The sequence below is a fragment of the Coenobita brevimanus genome, chromosome 111, assembly GCF_032717465.1.
Source record: "Coenobita brevimanus isolate Jiangsu-jjx chromosome 111, ASM3271746v2, whole genome shotgun sequence".
In the NCBI taxonomy this organism is placed as follows: domain Eukaryota; kingdom Metazoa; phylum Arthropoda; class Malacostraca; order Decapoda; family Coenobitidae; genus Coenobita; species Coenobita brevimanus.
Window position 1 is genome coordinate 2,563,088 of NC_137064.1, and position 20,480 is coordinate 2,583,567.

Sequence of the window (20,480 nt, forward strand, 5' to 3'; positions counted from 1 at the left end):
ATGAACTGAATTATCTAAAATTTTCTAAAATAACTAAAATTTGTTGAGAAATAACCAAAAATATGCTGTTAAGAAATTAAAAGGAACTGTAAATTAACTAAGCTAAACTGAGTGTAAAATTAACTAGAATTATCTCAACTTTTAATTAACTGAGCTAAAATGCGTCGTCGGAATGAAGTGACTATCCGTGACAATGAATGCTGGAAAATTATAGACCTAGCTGAGGCTGACTGTGTTTGTGGACTTTGTAATTTTTAATCCCTAGCCTATTATATGTGCCTGTTTTTGCTTCCAGTTCACTTTGTCTAATTTCTTATGTGTTCTCTAGTAACTAAAGTATACTTCATCTAACTAATTTAAACTAGGCCTAATCTAGCCATAAGCTAATTGTCATTATATATATATATATATATATATATATATATATATATATATATATATATATAAAATCACTACTCTGCCCTACTGTAATTCAAACTTCTATAAAGTACCCTACTCTGATTCAGCCAATATATACTCTAATTCAGACTAACATATAACTTGCTAACTACTATGTAATCTATTCTGATCCAGTACAGCCTAATCTATCTTTAACACGACTTATTCAACCCATGTTATATTCAGTTCAACCCGATTTCGTTGATTTTAGTTCAATATATATTAATCTATCGATTTCAGTCCCGTAATATGTTCAGATATATATATATATATATATATATATATATATATATATATATATATATATATATATATATATATATATATGCCTTGGATGAGAATTATGTTTATTGAAGATAAAGGGCACAGTTCAGCAATTTAAGCCCAACTTGGACCCTCCTCTGATCCCAAACTTCAGGCTGTAACTAAAGCACAATTCTCAATAAACACAAATTTCATATAGCCCGTGTGCATAATTCTTCCATTTCACCTAATCCCTCAGTAGTAATAATTCTCTTTATCCTAATCTAAAATACTTTTGTTTAGAGATAGAAAAAATAATTTTTTCAGTAACGTGCCTAATTTTATCCACAAACACGTCCTTCAATGATTTTTTGACCTTTTTTTATTTTCTTTTGTTTTGTTTTGTTTATAAAAGCCTGCCCGTGAATATCAACAAATCCCTCTGATGGTGACAGCGTGAACTACACACACACACACACACACACACACACACACGCACCTTTGTACACACTCTTAAACACAGCGAAAATGAACGGAAATGATTGCGTAAATGAGAATTCTATTTATACATTATGATCATATATGGACGGTAGAAAGCGAAATTATAGAAAGTGACAGACATGCTAAGAGATTATACATTTGAGTGCAGTCAGAGATCCCGCTTCGCTTTTGTTTTGTTTTTGGCGCGAAATCTTGAATGTTGGTGATTAGTCATATTTTTATTATATTTTTGTGCTTAGGCTAATCGAGTGTGATATATTATTTCTCATTTTTTTCCCTAATTTTCTAGTTCGTCTTTCCTTTCGAAGTTTGCATTTATTTAGTCACAGTTCACGTATATATACAGTTTTTGCCTTCTCTTGCATGTGTTTGTGCAGTCAGTTCAAGCTTTCTTTTATTTACAACTTTTTTCTTGCAATTTTTCTCCCCTGCACTTCTCCCCCATTTTTTTTTTTTTTTTTTTTTTTTCATTTCTGCCTTTCACACTGTATTCAGTTTACGTGTTTCTTCATTTTTTTGTCAACCACATATCTCGTTTCCTTGTTGTTTTGATTGAGCTTCTTTTTATTATATACATAGTTTCAGGTTTATCTTCGTTACCTTTGTTGATCTTGTTATCGTTTATTTTTCTTTATTTTTATTTTTTTACTGTTATCATCGTTTTCCTTTCTTGTTATTTTATTTTATCGTCATTGTTGTGAATCAGTTTTTTTTGTGTGTGTGTGTTATCATTACTTCCTTACTAACTTTCGTTTTCTTCATTATTTTTATCATCCTTCATTTTCGTGGTCATTGTTTTTTATTCATTTTTGTCACATTCTTCACAAAGGACTTTTTTTTTTTTTTTTTTTTTTTAATTGTACAGTTCCGGACAAGAATCCCGTTCCACTTTTGAGTCGAGCCATTCTGAAACTTTTACATAATTTTCTGAAAAGTTTGTTGGACTTCGAAACGTGAATCACTGAGTTTCAAAAGTCGTCGCTCACTGTTTCGTTATTTATCGGTATGAGGTGGATCAGTATTTATGTCCGCGACCGTACATAACCTGTCTTGTTGATTATCGCACCATAGTGGATATATTTTTATGTCTGTCACTTCATAAATTATCATAAACTACGAGTACGTGGTTAGAGTACGAAGAATGATGTGCATGTGACGTTATGTGACGATGGGATGACGTGTGTGATGTCTTATGTCGATGAGATGACGTGCATGTGACGAAGTGTGACGGGTGATGATACATTGTGACGTAGGTGTTACGAGATAATGTGACGTGTGAGGATGTGACGAAATCCTGTGACGTGTGTCTAGGGCTGGAGTAAAACAGATGTGACGAAGTGTGTATGACTGTATGTGACGATTTGTTAACATTCGACTTGTGATATTGTGATGGGACATGGGGAGATGTGACGATATCCTTTGAGAAGATGAATAAAGAACTGTCGAGGGCTTGTGACGCAGGTGTGACGAATTGTGATGAGACGTGACGTGATGCGATCTAGTGACGGGGACGGTGAGATGTGGAAAACTGACGAAATACTATGATGAGGTGAGTGAAAAGATGTGGCAAGGTGTGACGTAGATGTGACGAGGTGCGACGTGTAGAGATGTGACGAAGTGAGTAAAAGATTTGATGTGGATTTAAGAGGGTAGTGTGACGGCTGTGATAACAAGAGGAGAGATGTGACGAATTCCTGTGACAGTGAAAATAGTTTGTGAGATGATATGTGACGTGGATGTGTCGAGATGTGACGTATATGCTGTTGTGATGTGTGTGATGAGAAATTGGAAGCTGTGATGAACTCCCGTGGGAAGATGTGGGATGTTTAAATATGTGACGCAATCGTAGTGTGACGCAGGCTACTGGTGCTGGCCAGTGTAACGCGATGTAACATTTTATCTATCAAGCTATCAATTTATCTATCTGTGTCTGTATTAACTGGTGTCTGTTTATCTTCCTATCAATTATCTGTTTATTTTTATGTCTCTCTCTGTCAGTCAGGCAATCAGCCATTCAGTCTCTCTGTTTATCTATATCTAGCCATCTATCTCTATATCTACCTGCCTATCTACTGTATGCCTACCTACCTACCTACCTATGTCTGTCTCTATATCTAGCCATCGATCTGTATACCTACCAGCCTATCTGTCTATGTCTATCTGTCTGTTTCTCTATATCTACAGTATATGCCAGTCTGCCTGTCTGTTCATGTCAATACCTATATTTATATCCATCTATCTATGTATATCTGTCTATATCTATCTAGCTACTTTATCTATTTGACTTTGTCAGTCTATCTATCTGTCTGTCTGTCTGTGTCTCTTCTGTCTGTCTATATCTGTCAATTTATCTATCTACCTACAATATTTATATAACATCGCCTTGTAACATCATCAGTAATGCATGCAAGGGTGTGACAAAAACGTGAGGGAATTTTAATGTGGCGATAATGTAACATGCTTTGTGATGTGAGTTATGTGACTAAAATGTAACATGATGAGATGAATGTGACAGTAGTGATGTGCTGAATATGTGACGAGATTGCCATGTGATGAAGTGTGATATGGCCGTAGATTGTGACAGTTATGTGATGTGATAGTAGCATGGTGTGATATATGTGATAATAGTACAGTGCAAATTGTGTGACAAAGCGGTGATGTGGTGGAGTATGGTGTGACAGTTGAATGTGACTTAAATGTGACAAGGATGTAGCTTGATGTGAACAGTGTGACGATAGAGATGTGACGTGGTTGTGACGATGTGACGATAATGTGACAAGGTTTGTGATGTAACGCTGTGTGATAAGGTTGAAGCATTATGTGAGATATGTGAGTGGAGATGTGACGATTGTGATGTGACAGTTATGTGACGAGGATGTAGCGTAGGCCAGATATGACTGTGACGTAATGTGCTGTATATGTAACGTGATTGCGATATGACGAGTTGTGACGGTACAATAGAATGTGACTGAAATGTGACAAGGATGTGACATTGTGACTTACTACAATGGTGTGATGTTACAAGACATTGATGTGACCAAGTACAGCAAAGATGTTCAATGATGTGACGAATATGTGACGAGACTAGAATAATGTGATGAATATGTGACAAGATTGTGGAATGGTGTGACGAATATGTGACGAGACTAGAATGATGTGACGAAAATGTGGCAAGGTTGTGGAATGATGTGACGGATATGTGACAGTGTTGTAGAATGATGTGACAAATATGTGACAAGACTGTAGAATGATGTGACGAATATGTGACGTGATTGTAAAATGATTTGGCGAATATGTGATGAGACTGTGGAAAGATGTGACGATTATGTGACGAAAACATAGCATCCTGTGACGCAAAAATGTGGTCCAATTGTGATGTGACGAGATATGGCCGCGCGTGACGAACCGTAACAAGGTTGTGACGAGTTGTAGCAGTAAAAGTTGTCACAGTTTTCTACAACTTTATATGATCACAACCAACAACACTTTATAAATGGGTTTGCCTCAGTGATTGTTACTGGATTGTTGTAGTAGTTGTTGTAGTTGTTGTTGTTGTAGTTGTAGTTGTGATAGTTCTCTTTCCTGTAACTATATGATCACAACCCACAACACAACGAAGGGATAGTAGTCCCAGTGATTGTAGCAGGGTTGTTGTTGTAATGATTATAGTTGTGATAGTTCTCTCTCGTATAACATTTGATATCCACAACTCCCAGTGCTTTCGTTGTTGTAGTAGCTGTTGTAATTGTTGTAGTTTTCTTTCCTACATCTTGACACATTCACAACACGAAACGACGTCAGTAAGAGCGATTTTATGTCCGAATTTTCAGAGACTACCTAACACCTCTTCCTAGGCGATTTATTTTGCTAATTACACCTTAACGTTCTCATGCAGGTGATTTATTTGGTCTTAAAATTGACAGAGTCTGCATCAATAATATATAAGGGGGTATGGAAGTCCGTAGAATTAATCGCTATAGAAAAGGTGTTACGGTAGCCTCTGCGTCTCTAAGAATCCGTGAATCGGGGTATAACAGTTGTAGTTGTTCTTGTATTTCACACTATCTTACAACCACAACCCCAGTTAGTCTCTGAAGGGGGCATCACTATCAGCTGTGGTAGTGGTGGTTGTAGTTGTGGTAGTTGTAGTCGTAGCAGTTTCTCTTTTTCTACCGGTTCCCTCTACAACCTTAACCACAACCCCACAGCCCTCTACGAAATGGGGGGGGATGTCAGTGTCGACTCCTGCACTGTTGTAATAATTGTAGTGGTTGTTATAGCTGTCCTTGTGAATGTTGTGGTTGTGATAATTCTTTTCCCACAACTTCACGTACCCACAACCCCCCTACACTATATGGAGGGGAAGTTGTAGTAGCTGTAGTTGTTGTAGCGGCTGTAGATGTTGTTGTAGTTGTAGCAGACCCTTACTTACAACCTCACATAACTACAACCCCCAATGGTCTATGGAGGGGTAGTTGTTGTAGTGGTTGTAGTAGTTGTTGTGCCGTAGTTGTAGCAGTTCTGTCTACAACCTCACACTTGTAGCAAATCCTCATCTACAACCTCGCAACTACAACCCCCAGTGGTTTAAGGAGGGGTGGTTGTAGTGATTGTAGTAGTAGTGGTTGTAGTAGCAGTTGTAGTAGTAGCATTTTCCCCACAACCTCACGTAATCACAACCCCCTGTGCTCTTTGAAGGGGTAGATGCAGTGGTCGTAGTAATGGTTGTAGTTGTAGTTGTAGTAGTAGTAGTTGTAGGAGTAGTAAACCCTTGTTGAGTTGGCTTGAGGCCCGACCCCCGCCCGTCTGCATAGCTGCTGGTTCCTCTCCTGCTGTAGGGGGTGAAGGAGGTGATGTTAGAGAGAGAGAGAGAGAGAGAGAGAATATGTTAAAAGATTGTTACTGTGTGTGTGTGTGTGTGTGTGTGTGTGTGTGTGTGTGAGAGAGAGAGAGAGAGAGAGAGAGGTGTATGTGAGTTAGAGATTGTGTGAAAACGGTATATTACTGTGTGTGTACAAAGGAGTACAAAGGAGTACAAAGGTTGGATTCCGGCCTTGATGTGCATAGTACATAAGTCGTGGCTGCAGGAAATTCAGTGAGTCTTTGTGTATGAATGAGGTAAGAAGTAAGTCTGCTTGGTTACTAGTCAAATCAACCCTCCTGCCTCACTACACCTGGCCATGAATTAAGCTGGAAGGGGTTAGGGATCATCCTCGGGCACACACACACACACACACACACACACACACACACACACACACACACACACACACACACACACACACACACACACACACACACACACACACACACACACACACACACACACACACACACACACACACACACACACACACACACACACTGTAGGTATTTAACAGGTGTGTAATCCTAGTAAAGACGGATATAGGTAAAAATAATAAAGGGTCAGAAATAAAGTATGCTGGTGAGAAGTGGGGAGGGTAGTGCTGGATGGGTGAGTATGGGTGGTAGGGAGGGACGAGAGGAGGGGTAGGGAGGGAGAGAAGTAAAAAGGAGGAGGTGTATGGGGGGGAAGGGAGGGAAATAAAAGAACAGGGTGACAGGGAGCGAGTTGAGGGGGGGCAGGGTGACTGGGAGAGAGGAAAGGGGGGGTGCAGGGAGGAAGGGCAGCGGGTAGGGGATAACTGAGAGACAGGGAGGGAAGGAGGTGTCACGGGGTTTGAGAGGAGGGAAGGATAGGAAGGGGAGGCAGGGTAGAATGGAGGGAGGGAAGGAGGGGTATAGGGTAGTATGGAGGGAGGGAGGGGGTGAAGGGTTGTAGGGAGGGGATAGAGGGGGGGCAGGGTAGGAGGGGGGAGGGAAGGGGGTCTGTGGGGGAGGGTTGGGGGGGTTCCTAATGAGTGTTTTCATAAGAGTGACCCTGAGGAGGTGTAAAGGCAAAGAGGGTATTTATAGAGAAGGACATCACCCTCTCTCTCTCTCTCTCTCTCTCTCTCTCTCTCTCTCTCATTTTTGTCGTGTTTTTGTGCGTGTTGAATGGGCGTAATTATGAATGTGTGTGCGAGTATGTGCGTATGTATGTATGTATGTATGTATGTTTTTCAGAGTAAATGTGAACGGGCGCTCGCGTTTGCGTGTGTTTGTGTGTGTGTGTGTAAAGGGTAGTGATTGCCTGAGTGAGTGTTTGGGCGGGAGGCGTTGCGGTGCTTGAGAGAGAGAGAGAGAGAGAGAGAGAGAGAGGTATATGTGTGTATGTTTTAGTAAATATATGTATACATCAGTATTACGGTGGTGTTTATTTTAAGAGGAAAGTAGTGAAGATTGTGTGTGTGTGTGTGTGTGTGTGTGTGTGTGTGTGTGTGTGTGTGTGTGTGGCCAGAAAAAAACACGGTTGGCGAGTGAACAGTGTTTGGTGTTTAATGTCAGTATGTTTAAATATCTCGAGTTTTTAAAAGACCAAATATTATGATTGAAAATACCCGAGTTTCCCTTAGATTTAAAAAAAAAAATAATAATGAAAGAGAGAGAGAGTCAGCCTGTCGTAATAGGTGGTTTGACCTTAATAATATATAATAGAAATAGATATATATGCTAACCTTCTATAGTTCCTTTGTCTTCACCTTGTAAATATCTCTAACCCCTTTAAACCCAGCTGACAGCCAAGTGTAGTCGTATTGGAAGGTTGATTTGACTAGTAACCAAGGAGACCCATTCCTGCCTCATAACTGAAGCTCACTGATTTTCATACAACCACGACTTAATAATTATGTTGTGAAAATGGTTCTGTTCCCTTCGCTTAAAACAAAGACTGTAATTACAACAACTAATACCTGACTACCACACATTCGTCCTAGTAGGGTCCCGAGGCTAGATTGTCTTGCTCAGTTACGTAGGCTAGATTACATGGGAGGTATTAATGTGGCAGTACCCCCTCTAGCCTCGTATTGTATAAAGCAAGTGGAAGATGGCAACCAATGGCTCGTTTGAAAGTGGCCCTACCCAGTCCTTAAACCTATAATCTAACCCGCCCGCCAGTGTGCTCCACAGACTCACAGAAATATTCCTGTTTTTCACGTACTAAGTGAAAAACTAGCAAGTCTTACCGGCTGTTAATCACTATGGCAAACACCAGGATGAGGTTTGTTTGAAAAAGTGTGTATTCGAATAGACATGAGCTCTGACTTAGGAGGCTATGACGTGCTGCAGTCGGCACTCAGTGATCCAGCGCTACCCTACGTGTAAATGTTATTGTCCAACGCCGATAATTTGGCCTGTGCGATAAACGGCAACGTTCATCCATTCATCATTGCCAGACGCCATGTATCCCAAACGGGGTGGCCAAGGGCTTAGAGTTAATTGTTTTACAGGGAGGGGCACTAATCCTCCACCAACCCCACTTGACACGTAGGGATGCGATATATTTAATGACTTGAATATTTAAAAGAAATGGCTTTATATAAGTTGGTGCGATAATTTTGCTTTATAAACGATAATTTAGAAATGTTGCCCACCCTCCAACAAGACAATATTGGCGCCCACCCATTAGTCTACCCGTCGTTATTTTTATTATTATTATTATTATTATTTTTATTGGAAAAGGGGGTATAGACTTTAGTTCAAAACCTCTGGCTCCCCAGCTGAGTAACAGAGCAGTCCCGGCCGCCAGTCCATCAGAGGTTGCCGATCCCTGCCCTATAGGATCCCAGGGCAGCCGTGTGTAGGGTATATTGGGGAGGGTCGTAGCGTACCGCCCTCCGCCTGTCTGCTCATAGTCGCGAAGCTCATAAGTCTGACCCGTATGCGGCCCCGTTTATTGACTTCTAAAAATGTCCAGTTCTGTCCATTACTGTACATAGGCTCCAGTGTGATAAAGTAACCCATCCTGTACTCCTGTAACAACACGTATAGTACATCCTCAATAATTACAGTACCCCACCGTCGCACCTCCATTTGTACACCCATATAGAATTACCCGTAGTGACTTGTACATCATAAATATATATCTACCCCAAACGCTTTATAGTAATGTGCACATCCCTCTAGATCCCCTGGAGTGTGTACACCTGTCTACTAATATGTACACTCCTCTAGTAATGTGTGCACCTCTAGTGATGTACACCTCTCTGGTGATGTGTACACCTCTCTAGCACCCCTTTAAGCACCTGGACACCCCGCTAGAACACCTGTCCACACCTGTAATTACCTTTGAGTACGGTGACGAGGAGAGAGGCGGGGTGGGCGGAGGTTGGTCAGCAGGTGTAGTTCCCGGAGTGGTGGGGGGCGGCCTCCAGGATGACCAGTTCTGACCTCATACCATCCCCCTCGTCCCTGGTGCTGATGCTGACCCGACCCTCGTAGTCCAGCATCTCTGACCCCTGGTACCAGTGGATCAGACCTGTAGATAGATAGATAGATAGATAGATAGATAGGGAGACAGCCGGTAGATAGAGAGGGAAAGGGGTAATGATTCTCACTTGACCCTCGTTGTCCAGCATCTTATACATACGTAGATAGATAGATAGATTGATAGATGCGTAAACAGACGGACAGATAGATACATAGATATAGATAGATGGGCAGATAGATGGATAGATAGGTAGGTAGATAGATGCCGAGAGGGAGAAAGAGGTACTGATGCTTACTTTGCCCTTTTACCCGAGCACGTCATCCTCAGCGATCAATTCTACTGTTGAACATTGAGATTATCTTGCATGTTTTCTATATCGCTTTAATATCAACATAATATGCGTCAACAATATACAAGAGGATACTGAACCGAAATGCGAAGAATAAATTGCTACGGAAGAGGTGCTGGGAATTCATCAAAGCCACCGAGAGAATATGCTCAAAGATAGATGGATAAACTCTACGCTTTCTGCACACATTGTTTCACGTCTGATTGGGGAGGAGGGATGTGTTGGGGACGGGGAGGAGGAATGGGGCTGTAAGGGGAGGGGAAAGGGGGGAGGAAAGGGGAGGGATAGGGGTAAGAGTATGAGGGAAGGGAAGGGAAGGGGTGGGGTAGGAATGTGAAGGGAGAAGAGGATTGGGGTGGGGTAGGAATGTGAGGGGAGGCGCTGGGGGAGGAAAGTGAGAGGGGGGATGGGAGGGGTAATACAGCTAAAATTTGTCTTAAGAAAAAAAAAAAAACATTTTCTTTTTCAAATAATGACAGCCGACTTGTAAACACATAAACATAACATTTTTAAAAACCTGTATTTACATTCTCTCTCTCTCTCTCTCTCTCTCTCCAGGTGTCAATTTCTCTTCCGCCTCTCTGCACACGCCGCATCCAGGTAGAGCAAACAGACCTGAATCATGTTTGACTCTTCCCTGGGTGTCAAGTGTCAGATATGTGTCATGCACCGCGATACGCATACACAGAATTATTTAGCACCATTTATGCCCCTTACGAGATTATGGCGTCTGGCTGTAGATAGATAGATAGATAGATAGATAGATAGATAGATTTTGTCATAATTAAGGTATATTAACCCGTCGTGTGTTAAATTATCGTATGCCTTAGGTCTGCAAAATTTACACTTGAGAGATTTTTTTAATTTCCTGCGTCTAGTGTGTGTGTGTGTGTGTGTGTGTGTGTGTGTGTGTGTGTGTGTGTGTGTGTGTGTGTGTATGTGTGTGTGGAATGTGTGGCAGTGGCTTTGTTTCAGGTCCACAAAATATATTACTATCATTTTCTTCTTGTAACTAAGGTATTGATTGATTGATTGATTGATTTGCTTATTTGTTTGTGAGTGAGAGGAGGGAGAGGTGATGGGGGAGGGAAAGGGATTGGGGGGAGGATGAGGAAGTGATGGGAAGGAGGAGGAGGAGGAGGAGGAGGAAAGGAGGGCAGGAGAGAGAAGAGGGGAGGGAGGAGAGAATAGGTGGTGAAGGAGGGAGAGGAGGGAAAGAGGGTGAGGGGGGGGTAGGATTAGAGAGGGGTAGGGGAGAGGGGGAAGCGGTGGGGGGGAGGGAAAAGGGGTGGGGAGAGTCTAGAGTGTTGATATGGACTAGAGGATGTTTATACGGTGTTTAGGTGATGTTTACACGGTGTTTAGGTGATGTTTACACGGTGTTTAGGTGATGTTCATACGAGGGTGTTTATGTCGTGTTTGTCGGCGAGTGAGACAGACTTGACTTTGAATACAGGTTTATTTGTTGATCATTTATTTCTTTGCTTATATATGTATCTGTTTATTATTTATTTATTTATTTATTTTTGTATTTTTATTTTTTATACCTTTATTTAACGTACTTATATTTTTCTATTTATTTTTATTCTTTTATATACCGGTATTTATTTATGTGTATATATTTTATTCCTTTATTTAGCGTGCTTATATTTATTTGTTTATTTATTTAATGTTCCTTTATTTATATACTTTTCCACCGCTTTGTGTGATATGAGAAAGTGGAAGAGGTTGGTGGTGGCAAGTGATGATGGTGATGGTGGTGGTGGTGGTGGTGATGATGATGATGGTGGTGGTGGTGGTGAGTGTGAAGTTGTTGATGATGATGATGGTGTTGATGATGATGATGATGGTGGTGGTGGTGGTGATGGTGGTGGTGGTGGTGATGATGATGATGATGATGATGATGATGATGATGATGATGATGGTGGTGGTGATTGTGAAGTTGTTGATGATGATGATGGTGTTGATGATGATGATGATGATGATGATGATGGTGGTGGTGGTGGTGGTGGTGGTGATTGTGAAGTTGTTGATGATGATGATGATGATGATGGTGGTGGTGGTGGTGATGGTGGTGATGATGATGATGATGATGATGGTGGTGGTGGTGATTGTGAAGTTGTTGATGATGATGATGATGATGATGATGGTGGTGGTGGTGGTGGTGGTGGTGGTGATGATGATGATGGTGATGGTGGTGGTGGTGATTGTGAAGTTGTTGATGATGATGATGGTGGTGGTGGTGGTGGTGGTGATGGTGGTGATGATGATGATGGTGGTGGTGGTGGTGGTGATTGTGAAGTTGTTGATGATGATGATGGTGTTGATGATGATGATGATGATGGTGGTGGTAGTGGTGGTGGTGGTGGTGGTGGTGGTGGTGGTGATGATGATGATGATGATGATGATGATGATGATGATGATGATGATGATGATGATGATTTTGCTGTTACTGATGGTGATGTTGATGTTGTTGATGGTCTACCACTCCTAATCCACTCTTCCACTGTACCTCTCCACTTCCTCCTCCTCCATCTCTTATCTTACCCTTGCACCTGTTACCGCGTCTACCTGTACTTCCGGTGCCAAAGTACAGTACTCACCTTGCGTGTGGTGGGAGAGTGTACAGGTGAGGTTGATTGTGCTACCCGCCATTACGTACTCCGGCCCGCTTAGCCTCGCCATGGACTCTGTACATAGGGGTAGTACATTGGGGGATTACACTGATATTAAATGGGAGTACCTGTTACATGTAATAATTTCTTAAGTATATTGGTTTTCAATTGTATTTTTGCACACACACACACACACACACACACACACACACACACACACACACACACACACACACACACACACACACACACACACACACACACACCGGTATACATACGTGGAGGTGATAGCTCTCAATTATTTGTGGCTTTTAGGACGTACAAATAATTTTGTTACCCATAAATTTATGAGTTTTCTTTGGTGCCGTTTTACAGAAAATGGTTAATGTGGAAACAATGTATATTTAAATTGTATACCAAATTGTCAAAAGTAATAATAATAATAATAATAATAATAATAATAATAAAACCAGATTGGGCTAATTCAGATTTATATCATATTGAATTAGGTTAAATCTACTTATATCGGTCACTATTTTCAGGTTAGGCTAGAATCAGGTGAGGAAAATGGATACAGTCGGGTAATTCGGATTCACTGAAGATTCAAGATTCAGTGGATTAAGGTTGGTTAGATAAGCCCTGTACTCTGAACGGATTTGTCTTAGCTGAGTGAAATCGTCTGGCGGACAAGGAATAGGATTGAGAGGCGTAAAGAATAAATACTCCTCAATAACACTATTTTTGACGTGAGTTTGGACTACGTTATTAAAAATTACCTTGTTCTTACCTACGCCTACTACAGTACTGAAGAGAGGTGGTGAAGGCCAGGTGTGTAATAATGAGAGAGAGAGAGAGAGAGAGAGAGAGAGAGAGAGAGAGAGAGAGAGAGAACAAGATATGAAGGGACAATTGGTTGAGACAGATAAACAGAGAGGTAGACAGCTAGACGGAGACAGACTGAGATAGACAGGCAGAGAGACAGACACAGACAGGCAGATAAGTAATAAAATAAACAAACAGAGAGATATAAAGCTAGCTAGATAGATAGATAGATAAATGGATAAATAGTGCAAGATAGATAGATAAATGGATAAATAGTGCACCCACCTACAACGTTGAGCTGAAAGGACATATACATCTTGGGCTCCGTGTTCACCTGACACTCGTACACACCTGCGTCCCTCAGCTGCGAGTACTTGATTTGTAGCGTCCAGTTCTCCGATTTGTCACTGTGCAGCACCTGGGGAGAATGAGGATTGGGGATTAGGGATTGGGGATTAGGAGTTGGTACTGGGGAGGGTATGAGTGAAGGGGAAGGTTTGGTTAATGATAGTGATGATGATGATGATGATGACTTTCCACTATACCGCACTTTTTCACCGCTGCCAACACACACACACACACACACACACACACACACACACACACACACACACACACACACAGATCCTATTGCAATGCAGGTCTTGTGCTCCAGTACCCTGCGTCAACTCCCCCCCTTCCCCCTCCTCCATCCCATTCCTCTCCACTCCCTCACTCCCTCTTCCCATCCCTCTCCACTCCCTCACTCCCTCTTCCCATCCCTCTCCACTTCCTCACTCCCTCTTCCCATCCCTCTCCACTCCCTCACTCCCTCTTCCCATCCCTCTCCACTCCCTTACTCCCTCTTCCCATCCCTCTCCACTTCCTCACTCCCTCTTCCCATCGTCCTCGCTCCTCCTAACTTTGTTCATTCTGATAAAAGATAAGGTTCAGCTGACGAAAATCATAGGAGTTAGTGATAAAAAAAATAAAAGCAGCTTCAGTAATCCTTCTTTGCTACCAGTGCACCCAGGACATTTATTTAGACAAACAATAGAGGCTGTTTTTTTAGCATACAGAAACCCAGCGCACTCAACGTCATCGCTTCAGTCCTGATGGCATTGCTTTTAGTTACCCTCGCTAAGGCAGGTGGACGGAGATTATGTATTCACCCGTGTCTGTTTGTGTACAAGGTATTTCAGAAAGTTATTGTGTATCAGTTAAGTGTGGTGGATAGGTGGGCACTGCGTCAGGGAAGAGATTAGACTTTGAGGTGGATCCAGAATATGTTGCAGGAATAAATAATACATTTTTTTTTGTTTTGGCGTCGATGGAGGTATGCGCTCTCAGATGCCGCGTAACAGGGCAGACTAAGGCCATACAATTAACTACCTGACTGTGTGGGACCATGAAAGTATTGTCTAGTGTAGTAGGAAACGAGTTATACCAGTAAATCGTAATATTTATTGGTGTTGGCTGTTGACTGCGCTCTCTCGGTGCTTTATAGCGTATTATTCCTTCATCTTGATTTTGTTGGGCTTTAGAGAGGTGATGTGTAGCGACGGGGTTAAGGACGGTTTCCACCAGATTACTCCCCTTCAAAAGCTGATTTCTCTCTCCAAACCCCCCTTCAAAGCCTGATTTCTCTCTCCAAACTCCCTTCAAAGCCTGATTTCTCTCTCCAAACTCCCTTCAAAGCCTGATTTCTCTCTCCAAACCCCCTTCAAAGCCTGATTTCTCTCTCCAAACCCCCTTCAAAGCCTGATTTCACTCTCCAAGCTGAATGAAATCGTCTGGAGATAAGAATATAAACTCGATCCCCGGCCTGAAGGGGTTGGAGAAGGTTTGAGGATAGTGGGAGGGTACAAGTGTGTCCGGCTCCCTCTCGCTCCCTGGCGCTCCCTGGGGCTCCCTGGGGCTCCCTCGGGATCAACCCAATTCCCCGGAGTTAAGGTTCACTTCGTACCCAGGGAAGCTGCCTCCGACCTGTGCTGCCCTGGCCGTGTACACGCACCTACACCATGTACAGCCACCTACCCCATGTACACCCACCGACACTATGTACACCCACCGACACCATGTACACCCACCTACACCATGTACACCCACCGACACCATGTACACCCACCTACACTATGTAGATCCACCTACACCATATACACCCACCTACACCATGTACACCCACCTACCCCATGTACACCCACCGACACCATGTACACCCACCTACACTATGTAGATCCGCCTACACCATATACACCCACCTACACCATGTACACCCACCTACACCATGTACACCCACCTACACTATGTACACCCACCGACACCATGTACACCCACCTACACTATGTACACCCACCGACACCATGTACACCCACCTACACTGTGTACATCCACCTACACCATGTACATTGTCTTCCATATACACCACAACTCCATGTACACTCTTTCACATGTGCACCCACCTAGCCCATGTACACCCACCTTCCATATGTACTATAACCCACCTACTCCATGTACCGTACACCCACCTACCCCATGTACCGTACACCCACCTACTCTGTGTACGCCCACCAACAACATGTAAACTGTCTTCCATGTACACTGGCTGTCCCATGTACACTGTCTACAATATACATCCACCAGCTACACGCATGTACTTTAACTATATCCCCTATGACACTGCAAGTCAGTCACACCCACGTACACACCCACTTTTCCACATCCCCACCCACCTCCACATCCACGTACATCAACTTCAACAACGTACACTCTTACATCTACATCCACATACACATCCACGCTCAAGTACACAACTCACGTACACCCCCACGTACTGTACATTACCTGGAATCGCTGGTCAGAGGCGAACACAACCATACCGGAACTCATTACGTGAAGGTCCCTCTTGCGGATCCACGACACTTTCTGTAGGGGGGAGAGGAGAGGGGTTAGTGGAGGTGGTGGTGGTGGTGTGGTGAAAGGGGTAGTTGAGGTGGTGTGGTGTGGTGAATAGGGTAGTTGTGGTGGTGTGGTGTGGTCGGGTGTGGAGGAGGGTCGGGGTTAGCTTATGTGGAGTGATGGTGGGGTGGAGTGCTGGGTGGAGTACTTGTGGTGGTGTGGTGTGGTGTGGAGGAGGATAATAGCTGGCGTGATGTGCTGTGGTGGTGTGGAAATGTGAGGGTGTGGGAGTAGGGCTATGGCTTGGTGTGGTATGGTGTGATGTGGTGTTATTGTACTATGGTGACGGCGTGCATGATGTGGTGGTGTGGGTGTGATGACGTGATGTGATGTGGTGTAGTATGAGTTGGTGGTGTATTGTGGAGACGCTGTGGTGTGGTGTGATGTCGAGAGGGTGGGCTGGCGTCATGGTGTAGTGATGTGATGTGGTGTGATAGGGGACAGAGGTTGTTTGTGATGATGTAGTGCTGGGCATGATGGTGCAGTAGTAATATCGTTGATGAAATAGTTGTGTGAGAGTGATATTGTAGGTGAGGTGATATGGGATGGTATAGTAATGGTGTGGCAGGGTAAAAAAGTGGTGTGGTAGCCTGGTATGGTAATGTGGTATGGCTGGCTGGTGGTGTGGTATGGCAGGCTGGTATGGTGATGTGGTGTGGCAGAACCAATATACTGGTGTGGTATAGCAGGCTGGTATGTTGGTGTATTTATCAGCCAGCGCCTGTTACAGAGAAGATATACCACTGAGAGCAAAATTTACAGCGTCGTTATCAGGAGAGGGAGAGTGAGAAATATTGGGCTACTTAATTTCGTAACACCGTCAGTAGCTGTAATATTATGTAGTAGAATAACACACGCTAAGTACATACCGTATATCACCTGTACCTGTAATATTATGTAACACTCGTAACACGCTAAGTACATATATTTCCTGTAATGTGTACCGGTATGTGTGAACGTGTGTATGTATATATTTTTGTATGTATGTATGTATTAGTGTAACACATGATGTATATACGTAACATTTTTGTAATATGAACATTTTTGTATATATGTATTATGACTAAAGGCCAATGTATTTCTATGTAGTTACTGTGTGTGATGAAAATATGTATGTATGAGAGAGGGGGGTGTGAGTTGGGAGCAGGGCAGTGAAATGGCGGGGGACAGGGCGACTTGGAGGCGATTTGTTTGTGGCCACCCCAAACGGGATTGAGGCGTCTAGCAATAGATAGATAGATAGATGAATGTATATAGCGATTTGTATGTGTATATTTGTTTTGGTTTTAATTTTTTGTATCAGGATTGCAGAGGTATTCCTTTTACTTCCTGAAAAATCTTCTCCCCTCTTCAGGCGAGATAGCATTCCCCCCCCCTCTCTCTCTCTCTCTCTCTCTCTCTCTCTGTCACACAGTCCTGAATACATTGTCACCATTTTTCTCTCTCATTTTCACTTGTCTAGTCTCAGTTATTTTTTTCGCTACTCTCCAGTTTGTTATTATTTTCACTGATGTATTCTTAGTTTCGTCAATCACAAATGTCACCAATTATTTCAAACTGAATTATTTTAACTACTGTATTCATGAATTTCTATTATTATTATTATTATTATTGTATGAGTTATTAGTACCAGTTTCATCTGTTTTCTCTCAAAATATATTCATGTTTTTTCTGTTACCTTTTACAATCAGTTAATTTCACTATATTTTCACAAATACTTTTTAGTTACGTGTATATATTTTTGTGTTTCAGGTAAGATGCGTAAGGGAGTGACGTAGACGGTGACGTAGGGTGTGAGGGAACCGAGTGACGTTAGGAAGTGACAGGTGAGTGGCGTAAGGAGATGATGTAAGGAAGTGACGCAATAATGACGTACGGAAATCACGTAAGGGAGTGACATAATGGACTGACAAGTGAGTGACGTAAGGATGTGACGTAAGAGGGTGACGTAAGGGAGTGACGTAAGACGAACTCGGGTTCACAAACGAGCTTACGATAATTTCCCTGCCGTAAGTATAATTTGTGTACCGTATATGGATAAGACAAGGATAGCATGGTTCAGAAACTCACCAAGCTCCCGTACTCTCGTTGCTCCTTAACACCTCTTCCTTAGCGATTTACTTTTGAACATGCCAAGTTTCTTTTATTTTTATGGAGTTTCGTTGATTTTTAAAAGACGGAGATAATACATAAGGGAACGTTTAGGTATTTTTAATGAGAGTACGTAGCACTTTTCCATCAGCGAGTCATTTCTGCATATCCCAGGTGAATACAGTATAGTATTGTGTGTTTTTTATGTAGCTAGTAATCAATACAGAGATAACGTACAAAAGAATAATTTAGTTTTGTATGCAGGATAAGTCGCTAAAGGAGAGGTGTTAGGAAGGATGCCGCTATGGCCTCTGTTCATTCTTCAAAAAATAATAACTGAAATGTATGAAAAAAATGGGAACGGGAGGGTTGTGATTGTTAACGTGTGTGTGTGTGTGTGTGTGTGTGTGTGTGTGTGTGTGAATGCGAGTAAAAAGGTAGGAAAGTTGTACTGTACAAGTGAACATTGCTTGCTGAAAATATTATTACATTTTCCATCTCTGGCTGAAATAAAAAAAAAAAAAAAAAAAAAAAATTTTTTTTTTTTTTTTTTTTTTTTTTTTTTTTTTTTTTTTTTTTAGTTACGGGAAATAGACTGAAAAGGGACGAAAATTTTGGCCAGGTTAAAGTGAGCAGACAGTAGCAAGATTTCGCTGTTAAAATCTGCTACCTGTTTTGCGTGTTCGGTGTTATGGAGAAAATGTCAGTGTGATTTTGTTTTGACTTTGTGGTTGTGTTTGTTCTCAGGGTTTGTCTTATATCTCTGTGTCTGTCTGTGTGAATGTTGTTTTCTTTGCTCTTTGTTTTTCCCTCCTGTTGCCTGTCATAATTTGCACTTTTCGTCCTCTCTTCCTTCCCCTTTTTCTCCTCCCCCCGTTCCTCTTCTTCCTCCTCCTCCTCCTCCTCCTCCAAGAAAATTAGTCATTACAGTTTACCTTGGAAGAATCATTAATGTATGACACAGAAATAACATCAACAGCAACGACAATAATGATGGTGATGATGATAATAATGATGATACTACTACTGTTCTACGACTACTACTACTACTACTACTACTACTGCTACTTCCACTACTACTAATGATAATAATAATAATAATAATAATAATAATAATAATAATAATAACAATGATAATACTAAATTGTAAAACCACTCAGTACATTAATTCTCACAAAGAACATAACCACATCAACTCCACTCATTTCCAAATATTTTCGCTCATTTCCCACATTATACGGCACAGATTTGGTTTATTTTCGGCCGCCAGTGAGTGAATTGGATTAGGCCACTTTATATATCTCTCTCTTTTATCAAGGTCACGGGTGCTGGATTGCAAGTGAGGAAAAAGAATGGATGGAAATAGAAAACTCGAAAAAATGTGAAGAAGTATTGAAAGCTAAAGGCGATCACGATGTCTGAATAAGAGAGAGAGAGAGAGAGAGAGAGAGAGAGAGAGAGAGAGAGAGAGAGAGGTGTAGGAACTAAAAGAACGATGCAGTAGATAGGTAAATATAAGTAGATAGACAGATAGATGGGTGGAGAGAGAGAGAGAGAGAGAGAGAGAGAGAGAGAGAGAGAGAACGATGCACTAGATCAGTGGTTCTTATTAAAAAAAAAAAAAAAAACTTTTATGAGTCACGGACCCCTTCGAGAATCTGGTGAACGCTATGAACCCCTTCCCTACAAAAATGCACATAAACACAAACGCAGCATTTTGCATGCAATGAATATACATTATTTTATTGAAAACTACTTCACGCAGTGGATCACAAAGTATAAAACAGTCTTGACAAAGAATTATGTTTCTCTTTTTCATGCAAAAACTAATGGCCACTCGAAAAAATGAAATACATCCAAGTTGAGCAAATTAAACAAAACAAAACTTTAAGTCTGATCAAAAGTTCATTTCAGTGAGAGAGTTGTTGTTGTTGTTTGGCTTGAATAAGATGACACTGTGGAGTGGTCTTTGACAAGGCAACACGCATGTCATCGTTGACATCCAGTTGATTTCCACTTTTTATTTTGATAGAAACAAACGCTGAAATCCCTGACTCACAAAGGTATGTAGTTGCAAACGGAATCACAGCACCATAGCTCGCTGTGCCACACCACGGTAGGCTTGTGTCAACCAACACCAGAATTATTCAAGACT

The 20,480-nt window shown here is 41.8% G+C and overlaps 1 protein-coding gene across 1 annotated transcript in view; it reads right to left on the reverse strand.

The window, feature by feature from the left end:
- Positions 1-9,413: 9,413 nt before the first annotated feature.
- The window catches only part of LOC145417752 (tyrosine-protein phosphatase Lar-like), a 52,126-nt gene continuing 41,059 nt past the window's right edge, over positions 9,414-20,480 (reverse strand). Inside the window, exons 3-6 of the mRNA XM_080286358.1 lie at positions 16,121-16,201; positions 13,583-13,715; positions 12,464-12,550; positions 9,414-9,559 (exon numbers count right to left, since the gene is read on the reverse strand). Of these exons, the coding sequence (XP_080142484.1) occupies positions 9,414-9,559; positions 12,464-12,550; positions 13,583-13,715; positions 16,121-16,201 (447 nt within the window). The remainder of the gene's footprint in view (positions 9,560-12,463; positions 12,551-13,582; positions 13,716-16,120; positions 16,202-20,480) is intronic.